General features: G+C 33.7%; 1 protein-coding gene across 1 annotated transcript in view; it reads left to right on the forward strand.

The window, feature by feature from the left end:
• The window catches only part of LOC129232581 (uncharacterized), a gene marked incomplete in the record, with an annotated part of 160,668 nt that overhangs the window by 71,976 nt on the left and 76,393 nt on the right, over positions 1–12,299 (forward strand). Inside the window, 6 exon segments of the mRNA XM_054866713.1 lie at positions 1,564–1,683; positions 5,543–5,692; positions 8,556–8,669; positions 11,320–11,361; positions 11,447–11,507; positions 11,606–11,766. Coding sequence (XP_054722688.1) covers positions 1,564–1,683; positions 5,543–5,692; positions 8,556–8,669; positions 11,320–11,361; positions 11,447–11,507; positions 11,606–11,766 — 648 coding nt within the window.

Raw genomic sequence — 12,299 nt, forward strand, 5'->3', positions numbered from 1 at the left:
ATTATTTCAAAGCAGAAAATATTTTGATGTTTTTCTATAAATATTTTGTTAGTGCTTTTATGCATGTCCAAAACTGGGAAAGCACCAGAGAGATTTTGAAGAAAACTAAAGTTACTTTCAAACCTTGCAAAACATTGAAATTTGTTTCGCTTTTTAACTTCTGCTGAGCCTTGTGAAATTGCTAGTTGAAATCCAAAGGGAACAAAGGTTGCTGACATGTTTGATGTTATAAAGAGTATAAAACTTTGCATATAATTTTAAAGCTTTTGAATGAAAAGTCTCTCGAATTTTATGAAGGGAAAGGAGGGGCTTTAGAAATCTAAGTAAAACCTTTAAAAAATAGTCTTATATTTTACTTTCATAGTTTTACAAACACAGATATGAAAGCCATCAGTTTGAACTAGACTGTTCCTATCCAGGGAACCACATGAATAATGCAATACTAAAAAAAAAATGTTAAATTGGTAACAATTGAAAAAGCATATTAAAACATTTTTTGACACAAAGTCTATTTGCCCTCATGCCCCCGTTAACGAGATATATGGTCTTAAAGTCTGCCTAAATTTTAAGGAAAGCACTGAATTAAAAAACTAGTAGTAATTGAAGGTATGCAATTTCACCTTCTGCATGTTGCAGGACATCGGTCTGTAAAGTGTGCAAAAATGTCTTCCATTACTTGCAGAAACTGGCTAAACTTGGAGAGTTTTCTTAAAATTTAGACTTTTACAACTTTATCTTTGATAATGGGGGCACGAGCAAATAATCAATGCCCAGAAATTTGTTGGCTTACTTTATGTTTTTAAGTGCTACTTATTTAATTGTTTTTCATCGTGACATTATTGTATGGTTTTCTAGTTAGTAGAGTGTCTAGATTTGAAAATGACTGCAACAGACTCACTGCTGTCCAAGTGAGACAGTTTTTACCCTTCTGCTTGCCTTTTTAACAAAGCTTAGACCTTGAAATATCTGGATTGAAAAAAGTTCTATTTTTATATTAAAATACTTTCTGATAGCTAAGAAATAGCCTTGGGTTTTAACTTTTTTTAAATTATTCATCAAACATGCTTGGTTGCTTTATTTCAATCCATGATAATTTACATACATCCGCAAATTCCTCTTTTACATACCCCACTAGAGGAGGGGGGTATGTGTGTGTGGTTAAATTCTTAGTGAAAAATCAAGCAGGGGCTTTGATTTGAACAGTGAACTCTTGGGTGTTTCTCAATACTCTTTTGTCTGAGCTGCTCTCTTTGGATATGGGAAAAGATTTTTCTTTCTTCTATTTGAATTTTGGACATTATCTTTGCGTAAAAAGCAAGTACAGTTTTTCCAAGATTTTTGGAATATCAGGCAAAAGTGACAAGTGCATGAGAATAGCATTTTCTTGATAAGATTCAATACTACACCGACATTGACTGCAGAAAACTGAGCCAGATTCCCCTCGATCTATGTAAGGGCATTTGTCTTTGCTGTTATAGTTTCTAAAATATGAACTGCACTCAAATATGTATGCGATTTATTCCATTCTAAAAGTGTTGCTGGATCTCTGCTTTTCAATTGTAGGCACAACAAGAACATGATGCGTTAATCCAGGAAATCACGAAGTTGCTCTTAGACCATGGCTGCGATCCAATGGTGAAAAACAAGGAAGGAGAATCACCATTCAACCTTGCCGTAAAAGAGGTGAGTTCACACATCGCTTTCATATTTAATTGTTTTAAAAACTTACAAAAATGTGTCCAATGGACCAGTGACAAATGGAGTCGATTAGCAGTTTTGTATTAGACATATCCAATTGATTGGGGAAGAGAAGAAAACAGGGTTCGTACGCTCCTTCAAAACTCCTCCAATACTCCTTCATTTATAAAAAAATTTTGAAAGGGTCCTTCAAACTCCTTCATTTTGGTTTTATCTCCTTCAAAACTCCTTCTTTTTTAGTTCAAGACTACATAATCTTCCTCTGTAACAGAAACTTAAAATACTTTGATTGACAACTTTCGTCACTAAGGCGATTTTAATGTAGTAATTTCATGCATTTATTTTTTTCGATTTACGGATTGATCATTGTTAATTCATAAAAGTTGAAGGTGAAATTTTTATTACCGTAAAATCCCGAAAGTAACCCCCCCCCCCTATTTTCAAAACAAAACTTGTTAATTTCAGAAGGGGGGGGGTTATAATCGAGATTTTTTTGAAAAATGAGCCAAAATAATTGTTTTTAGTAGAATTAATTTGAGTCAGAAAAGAAATAAGTAAATAAGAGTTAATATTAATGAAGAGTGAGAAATTAATTAAGAAAAACCTGTCCTAATTTTCAAGTAGTAAAAAATTGCATGTGGGCGCCATTTTTTACAAAAGAAAGGATTTTGTACCTTAGTTGGCGAAATCCCTATTATTTATCGCTTGAAAATTCATCATGTACTAAATGTAATAAGGTTACAGTAAAAGAAGCAAAATCTTAACGTTCTTGTTTCAGAATAAAAGCAAAAATCGCAATCACGGCCGCCAATTAATTCGTTACGAAGATCGTAATTTCGAAAACTGAGTTTTACAAAGTTCGCGAACGCAAACAGAGACAAATCTCTTATTTGATTTTGTGAAATATACATTTCTGATGATCATTAACTCGTTCAATTATTTTATTCTGCCTTTGAAAAAGGATATTTTTAAGTTTCGCGCTACTTTTTAAGCAACGCATTTCCAAAATGGCGCCACGTTTTCAAAATGGCGTCGTGTTCAAGATTGTTCATTTTCACAAGTCAGAACAAAAACGCTCCTTCTAAAATAAATAAAAAGCAGTACAGTCAAATAAATTTCTGCTGTAATACTGTCAACAAAAAAAAACAGGCGCCCTTGCATCAAAAGGAGTCTAAACATTTTGGAAGGAATAAACCGTGGAGATCATTTTTTTCTTTTTTGTTCAAATCATTCTGTTTTCTTTCTTTCTTTTTTTTTAGAAAAGAAAACCTGCACATGGGGGCGGGGGGAGGGGGAGAACTAAACCTCTGTAATTGCTTTTCAAGTAAAGCAGAAAATGTTATCCTTTTTTTTTTTAGAGGGAGTGGAAAATGAAGATGATCAGATTTTTTTACAGGTGAAAAAAAAAGGGGGGGGTATATTCAGGATTTTAAAATAATTTCACTTTCCACAAAAAAGGGGTTAGGCTATAATCGATAGGGGGGTTACTTTCGGGATTTTACGGTAGATGACTAAGACATTTCATAAGTGAAGTAAAACATGCTTAAATGGTGATTGGCTATTTTTTCAAGTTTTATTATTATTGTTTTTTCCTCCACCACACTTTCGGCAGCAAAAGTCAGGTTGTCTAATTATTATTTAAATATTTAAAACTACATAAGTAAATGTACTACATTGTGACAAGGGGAAGAGGGAGGGTGACGAAAAGTGGCATCACACAGTTAGTGTAACAATATGTTTGTAAAAAATATGACGTGACAAGAGGAGAAGTTTAGGGTGAAGTGTGACACTTTGTGATAAAGGGTGCTGATGGTCAAATATATTGAAAAAAAGTGTGACATCATTTAATGACACTCCATTAGTACTCCTTCAAAACTCCTCCATTTTATTTCTGAAACTGAGTACGAACTCTGGAAAACAACAGGCGACTTTTTTTTTCCTCTTCCCCAGTACTGGGAAAGGAATTAAGTCAAGCAAAGTCTTCTTTATGCTGTTGTTTTGGAAGAAAAACATTAAAGTGGTACAAAACGTATGTTATAATGTTGTAGAAATATCTTAAGCTATCTTTTTTTGCAAAGGAAATCAAAACATCTTTACTAATAATAAAGCTGAAAGTCTCTCTGTCCGGAGGATGTCTGTAGGATGTCTGGATCTCTGTGACGCGCATAGCGCCTATGCCGTTCGGCCGATTTTCATGAAATTTGGCACGAAGTTAGTTTGTAGCATAGGGGTGTACACCTCGAAGCGATGTTTCAAAAATTCGATGTGGTTCTTTTTTTATTCCAATTTTAGGAAAAAAACTATCATAAATTACGAAATTATCATAACGTGGAACCGTAACATGGGCACAAGCCAATTGGCGAGATACGAAATGATCATAACGTGGAACTGTAACGTGGGTACAAGCCAACTGGCGAGAAAATTCACCATACATTATTTGTAAATATACAGGCGAACCAAAAGACCTTTTGATTTTTCTATTACAGGCAAAGCCGTGCGGGTACCACTAGTTGTAAATAAAGGTGAAACTTTCTCTCAGTAAATTCAAGAAATGATGATGCTCGATTTTTTTAACTCAACATACTGCAGCATCAGCATCTCATTGGAAAATATTGTTTTGTTTTTACGTGCTTCATGTTGTTAAAAATTTGGGCACCCTAAACATTGTCGAAGAATTTTTTTGTTATCCTACATTGTGACAACCTGAGTCAAACACAAATAAAATTTAAAGTTCCTTTAAAACGAATGTAAAGTTTCATTTGATTTGGAGGTGCTATTTTATGGCTTTTTTACTCTTCAAAAATTCAACTGTGTGACTACAGTTAAAAAAAAAAATGAGCAAAAGACAATATTCTTTTTAAAAGAAATTCTTTCAAGTAGTTCAATTTATTTATCAGTTTTCCGCACTTATTTTTTGAGAGCAATATTTTCTAATTTGGACATTTAAGTACAGTATGAACAATAAAATTCTTTAGTTACTTTCTGAAAATAGTTCTTCGCAGTGTACATATATACAATACTGTAAATATTTTCCATTTTTCCTTCATGTTCAGTTAACAAAGCGAGTTCATTTTTGTTAGAAATGGAATTACATTTTATAGCGTAGTAGCATTATGTGCTCTATTGTACGTAATGTTCATGCATATTTTATTCGATTAAATGACATACTATTTTCCTAAATGGTATTTTCTTGCTTATTGTCGAAAAGCCTATCACTTTGAAAATCTGAATTTCCTGTGATTCCTATTACTTAGCATTTTTGATGTATTCTGCTGTATGTTTTTTTCTTTTCTTTTTTTTTTTTTTTCAATAATAGATACATTACTGAGTTTATTGTTATCAGTTACTTTTTTACAACAGGCATTTTAGTTCACAAAGAGAAATTTTGATAGTTCTTTTTTGTTTGTGCAGACCAAAATTTTGAATAAAGTTTCTTGTTTGCCTTTGTTCATAAAATTACTACAAATTTGTGATGTGGTGTATGGCATATCTCTTGCATCACACTGTGATCCATAAATTAAAATAAAAAGGTGAAAAATTATTCTGAATCACTGAAAACTTTTTACATTTGGTTTACCAATACAATTTTTTTTTAAGAAGAAAAATTTACATTTTAAAATTAATAAGTCTTCATCTAAATTTTACAATTCTTCTTCAAAAAAAGCTCTAAAGTTACCTGAACAATGATCGGAACTCGCAATTACGGGTAGCTAACTTGAATGAAGTCTTTCTCATATTGATATTTTTTTCTTGATATACGTGTCGTGTTAAATTCAAAAAGTTAATACTTTCCATAAGATTTACCATCAACGCCATATGAAACGGTTATCGGTGATGTTTCCAGGGTTGCCTGCTTTTGGTGAAAATGTTCCTTGATGCTGGCTGTCAGTTGAATCTGGATGTCAGCCAATCCGGAGACACCATTCTCCACTACTTGGTCGACCATGCCCGAAACAGGAAGGTGGAACCGATGCTGCAAGCCATTCTCAATGCGGTAAGTGGCATTTTAGCATGCGAGAGCTCCTGATACCAGTCTTCGATGGTTTAGAAAATAATTCGTTAAATATTTAGTCTCACAGGGTTTGTACGCTCCTTCAATACTCCTTCATTTTGGTTTTAATTCCTTCAAAACTCCTTCTTTTTTAGTTCAAGACTACATAATTTTTCTCTATGACAGTGACTTAAAATACTTCAATCGACAACTTAACATCATCACTATGGCAAAGGTATAAGGTTGATTTTGATGTAGTAATTTCGTATATTTATTTTTTTCATAACGATGTGATTTACAAATTGAGCATAGGAGTCATAAAAGTAGAAGGTGAAAATATTATTAGATGACTAAGACATTTCATAAGTGAAGTAAAACATGCTTAAATGGTGTGCTTAGCTATTTTTCAAGTTTTATAACTATTGCTTTTCCCTCCACCACACTCTCAGAAGCAAAAGTCAGTTTGTCTAATTATTATTTAAATATTTAAAAATACATACGCAGATGCACTATATTAAGCAATTGTGTTAAAGAAAACAATTGTTTAGCAAATCGCAGTTCTGACAATGTAAAAAGGGTCATCCATGTTTGATGTCATAACTTGAGGGGGAGTCGGGTTCATGAAATTGTGACAAGGGTAAGAGAGAGAGAGTGGTAAAATGTGACATCACACGGTTATTACAACACTATGTTATGACATGTGACGAGGAGTAGTAAGGTGAAATGTGACATTTTGTGACAAAGGGAAAGGGGGTCGAATACGATGAATAAAAGTGCAAGCTCATTTAAGGACAGCCTATTAGTACTCCTTCAAAACTCCTCCTAAAATCCTTCATTTTATTTCTGAAATCGAGTACGAACCCTGGTCTCAGATCGTACTTGAATCTTTGAATCAGAAGGTTTCCCCCCCCCTCTCCCAAAAGATAACTAATTCTTTTTGTTTTCTTTGTATACTGATGCATTTAAGAGTTGCTTAAGAGGGGGTTAAATTCAAGGCAGTAAATGGTGCTCCCACCAAAAATTTCTTCTATCCATTGATTTAAAAATGTTTGGGTGTTTGGGTCACTTATATTTAAATTAATTTTTCCCTTTTGTATTAATCTGTGCATCTATCCTACATACATTTCATGTGTCAAGGCTATTCTCCACACCCTTAGCTTTGTGTTTTAAGATTACCTTAAGATTGTTTTGTAAAGTTAAAAAGCATGTGTTAAATGACTACCAGTAGTATGAAGTCAATATGAAGCAAGACAAAGATCTACTAACTAAATATTTGAGTTCTCATGTCTAGTACACAACAGAATATAATTTTATTAACTATTGTAAGAAAAAAAAAATTCAAATTTTTTTTTTCAAGTCAAGTTTTAAAAAAGGAGAAAAATAAATTGTCATCACATAAATAATCTGTTAACTAATTCTGTGAATTTAAAGTAAAAATTAACAGGGTTCGTACGCTCCTTCAAAACTCCTCCAATACTCCTTCATTTAAGAAATTTCTCCGAAGGGCCCTTCAGACTCCTTCATTTCGGTTTTGACTCCTTCAAAACTCCTTCTTTTTTAGTTTAAGACTGCATAATCTTCCTCTATGACAGCAACATAAAATACTTCAATTGATAACTTAACTTCTTCACAAGAGCGAAGGTATAAGGGCGAATTTAATGTAGTAATTTCGTGTATTTATTTTTTTCATAAAGATGTGATTTACAAATTGAGCATAGAAGTCATAAGAGTTGAAGGTGAAAATATTGTTATTGACAAAGACATTTCATAAATGAAATAAAACATGCTTAAATGGTGCTTGGCTATTTTTTCAAGTTTTATGATAATGTTTTTTCTCCACCACACTCTGAGCAACATAAGTCAGGTTCTCTAATCATCATTTAACTATTTAAAAATACATAAGAAGATGTACTACATCAAATGGTTGTGTTTAAAAAAACAATTGTTTAGTAAATTGCAGTTGTGATAGGATAAAAAGGGCAATGCTTTGAAGGGGAGACAGGTTCATGAAATTGTGACAAGGGGAAGAGAGAGGGTGACAGTAAGTGACACCATACAGTTGTTATATCAGTATTATTATAAAAAATATGACATGTGACAAGAGGAGGAGTGAGGTGAAGTGTTAAATATGTTGAAAAAAAGTGCAACATCATTTAAGGACAGCCTATTAGTACTCCCTCAAAATCTCATTTTACTCCTTCAAAACTCCTTCGTTTTATTTCTGAAATTGAGTATGAACCCTGAACAAATTGATGCATTAAAAATCGTTTTCACAACAATTAATTGGCCTTGGCCGATTAATCTTTTGCGGATCAATTGGTAATCTGTCAATTTGCTTATTGGTGCATTCGTAATTTCAACACTTCCGAATCATTAATTTCATGTGCCATAACAAACTCTTTGACATCTCCATAATGTTATGTCATGCAGATCAATAATAGTGCCATTTTACTTGAGTTACTAACAATATTCTGCAAATACATGAAATGTGAATATAAGTAGAGATTCATCAAGCTAAAAAAATTAAAAATCAAAATTTGCTCCTGACCCCCTATTTATGCCCAAAATTCACTTGTAACCCCCCCCCCCCCTCCCTTTGAAATGACCCCTCAAAAGGTCCACCCTTGGGTGAGAAAACTACTTTTACTTTATGATATACAATTTTTAAATATATTGCTGAAACATTTTGGGGTAAATAAGTAAATTTAGTGTCATTGTCATAACATGCGTTCCTTGCTTTTTCTAATATCAAGAAGGGTTTACTATTTAAATGGTTTATAGTCTCCAACAGAAGGTGTATAATTTAAAATGATGCTAAGTGCTAGAAACTTTTGACTGGATGCTAATCGAATGTTTCTACTTTCAGAAATGCAGTAGTCCCGATTGTACCCCCCATCAACTGTTGTGTCAGATGGTGAAAATGTACAATAAAAATGGGCACACTCCTCTATTACAAACTCTTAGTGCACTAGGTTCTAGTGTAAGTTGATTATCTTTGTTATGCATAAATATAATGTTTCATTTTGAACTTGCTGCTTTAACCAAACTATTGAATTTTATAGCAGTTAAATTATATTAAATTTCTCTAAACACAAGTTATTATTTGATGATCTTTATAATGCGATTGAAATACATTCCTTAGTTTTACTTACAGTGTTTCTTAAAATTGTGCTCCGTGGAACCCCAGGGTTTTGTGGAAATCACTCGGGGGTTACACAAAACTTGTCTTGAATTCTTCGTTCTTATTTAAATTGGTGCCTTTTAAAAATCAATAAAAATAAGGCTTGAACAATGCTTTCAATTAGTCTTTTCCAATTGAACAGCAGAGAAAATATAAATGAATTGTGGATTAAAAACCAATGTATTGTCTACGTAAGATTTTAAACTGTGTCAAGTATAGATGCTTGACACAAGTTGCTGAAACCGTTTTTAGAAATTTTGTTAATTTTAGAAGTTTTTTAAGACTGATAATTTGAAAATAGTTTAGTTTTTATTACAAGTAACCTTTTTTCAAAACGTTCATCTCTACTGAAGAAAAACCAGAGGTTCCATGATAGAGGGAGTGTTTAAAATTCTTCCACTTTTCAAAAGAATTACGCTATGGTTTAGAGTGATTCTAATATCTTTAATTTCCTATCAAAATATTGCAACTAAATAAGTCAATTTCAAAATTCAACGCTAATTTTTGGTACATAATAATTGAGGCATTTATTATACAACAAAAATATACAGGGTGTCTCAAAAGGTCGTTTAGAAACTTAACATGCTGGTCTGTCATATCATGATGAACAAGATTTACATAGGAACATGTGTTCGCAAACGCAATGCTGGCACACTCCATGCACACAAAGTCAGACACTAACGGATGCACAACATGTCACATATCTATTATACAAAGACGGTTTTATACAACATTTTAGTCTTTTAGGAAAGCTTAAAGCAGTTGCTAAAATTTGAGTCCTGCCAGCTCTCATAATCACGTTGCAACGACAACGCAGCGATCAGAGAAATCTTGTAAGAATGGATCGTTATTACGACGGTCGGTACTTCGTTCGTTGCGACGGTGTCTGACAGTTAAAGGCAGCAAATTTCAACAACAGCTATAAGCCTTCCTTGAAAACTAAAATGTTGTGTAAAATCGTCTTTGTGTAATAAATATGCGACATGTTCTGCATCCGTTAGTGCCTGACTTGGTGTGCGTAGTGCGCCAGCATTGTGTTTTCGAACGTATGTTACTATGTAAATCTTGTTCATCATGATATGGCAGACCAGCATGTTAAGTTTTTTAAACAACCTTTTGGGACACCCTGTATATGTTGAAGCATATTTCTAGATCAAGAATTTTCTCTGACTGCACTCCACTGTCCCCATTGCATGGCTTGACCATTTGGATGGGGCTCTTGAGGAGAGCTCAGTGTTTTTGATCCAGACTGGGGGCCAAACAACCCTTAACTCAGCACCCCCAGAGATATTGATTTGTAATGGGAGCTTGGAAAATTTGGTGACCAGGAACATATTTATCCTGGGGAACATTAAATATGCTTGTGGTCAGAAAGTCCTCCAAGTGAAACAATACCTCTAGAGGTGCAGGACCAGGGATTGCTCAGTTTCTGATCTGGATCAAAAAATCAGAGCTGTCTTCGGGGTCCCATCCAACTGGTTAAACCACAAATAGTGGTAGGTATGAGGGACCCTGGAGTGAAAAGTGAACACATTCAACCATGCCCTGGTTACCATTAGTGAACACGAAAGATCTTCAAGCGGCTTGTATTGAACCTGGGACCCTACAGTTCAGAGTTCAATGCCTTACCAATTGGGCCACCACATACCTAATGTTTCTTCCTTTTCTGTTCAGGAAACTCAATGAATAAATATATTTCCTCATTTCAATAAATGAATCAAATTCTTTCTTTTTCTAAAACTTTTAATTGCATAATTATGTAAGCAGTATAAATTATGTTCTCACACCAACATGGGCAAGTAAAAACAACATTCAACTAATAACTAAACTATTCTATGTCTTTTTTTTTTTTTTTTGCTGTTGCCATTACAAAAAAAAAAAACAATATAAAGTGTAGACGATAAATAAACAGAATATGAAGATTTTTATACATTGCAGACGATAATAAGTAGCAAAATTAAATGTAAAACGCTGCAGACTATGAATTTACAAAAAGCCTTATCCACCCAATTTTCTCGCACCCTAATGCATGACTTGTTTAATTAATAGCTGATTGCCTTTCCCCCGTTTGTATAAATTCAAGAGTGGAAAGGATTGTATGGGTGCCTGAGTTGCCAAATCAATTAACTCCACTTAAAAAAAAAAATCATCATTTCTGTTTTAATAGTACTTAATGCTTAGCATGAGAATTTATATTAAAGTTTTGATTCAGTACATTTCTGACACTGTGATGGCAGAAAATGTAACACGAGGTCCTATTTACTCCTATGGATAACACCATCTTCTTCGTAACTTTTCTCTACTTTCTGTTTTATGGAGTGAATCGATTTGGCGAGTGAGGCATCCACATATTAATTTAATTTTATCATTATAAGTATTATTTATTCTCATAATCATTGTCAAACTGAACTTTCTTGCAAAATGAAATAAAATTTCATTTCTATTGCAGTATGTAGAAGAAAGCAGAAATCGTTTGCTTACATTCACAAAGGTAAGTTTTTTTTGTCTTACTCCCTCTCGCCCAAATTTGAGATGTCCCCTTTTCTGATTTTAATGCCATTTCCTTCTTCCTGCAGTTTCTGTTGGATGAATTATTAGCAGACGTCTCTGTACCCTGTAAAAATGTAGATGGAGAAGGTATGAACTGAAATTGGCAAATACATTATAATCAGTAAAATAAATGAGCTCCCTTCGAAAGCCGTAGTGAGAACGTTTCTTTTATTTTAATTTTTCAGCTATGTCCTACGCACTGCATTTGGCAACGAAATGCGAAGGAGGGAGAGTGATAGAGGTGCTTTTGGCGCACAAACCTCCATTGAACTGTTTTGATAACAATGGACAAACTCCTCTGATTCTTGCCATCAAGGGCGAGAACGTTGAAGCTGTGGAGGCTTTGGTAGGTGCTTTTTTACTTCCTTTTACAAAAAAGGAAGTATTGTATTTACGGAAAAAATTTCACTCAAAAATCAACCTTAATCTCCATTTTACTCACCCCCGAATGAATGTAGAGTTTTTTTTTTTTTGACTCGACCACACGTAGATAAGTGCCTAAGAATGTATAGACACGCGAAATATCCATTTTGAAGATTCCCGAGTTAATTACACAGAGTTTTCTCGTGATGTCTGTATGTGTGTATGTGCATAACTCAAGAGCGGTGTGTCCTAGAAAGTTGAAATTTGGTACGTAGACTCCTAGTGGGGGTCTAGTTGTGCATCTCCCCTTTTGGTTGCATTCGGGTATTTCTAAAGGAGTCTTTTGCACTTTTTTAGGGGGAAATCATTGTTAATTTTCGATGTAAACTCAAGTGGTGTTATAATTTGGTGGATACTTGGCGATATCTCGCCAGTCTTTTGGTCACCAAGTTTTTTCGCTAACTTGGCGACAAATTTGGCGATTTTTTTTTTTTTTTTTCAATTTGGCCACTGTTG

This window comes from Uloborus diversus, unplaced genomic scaffold (genome assembly GCF_026930045.1).
Source record: "Uloborus diversus isolate 005 unplaced genomic scaffold, Udiv.v.3.1 scaffold_13, whole genome shotgun sequence".
Lineage (NCBI taxonomy): Eukaryota > Metazoa > Arthropoda > Arachnida > Araneae > Uloboridae > Uloborus > Uloborus diversus.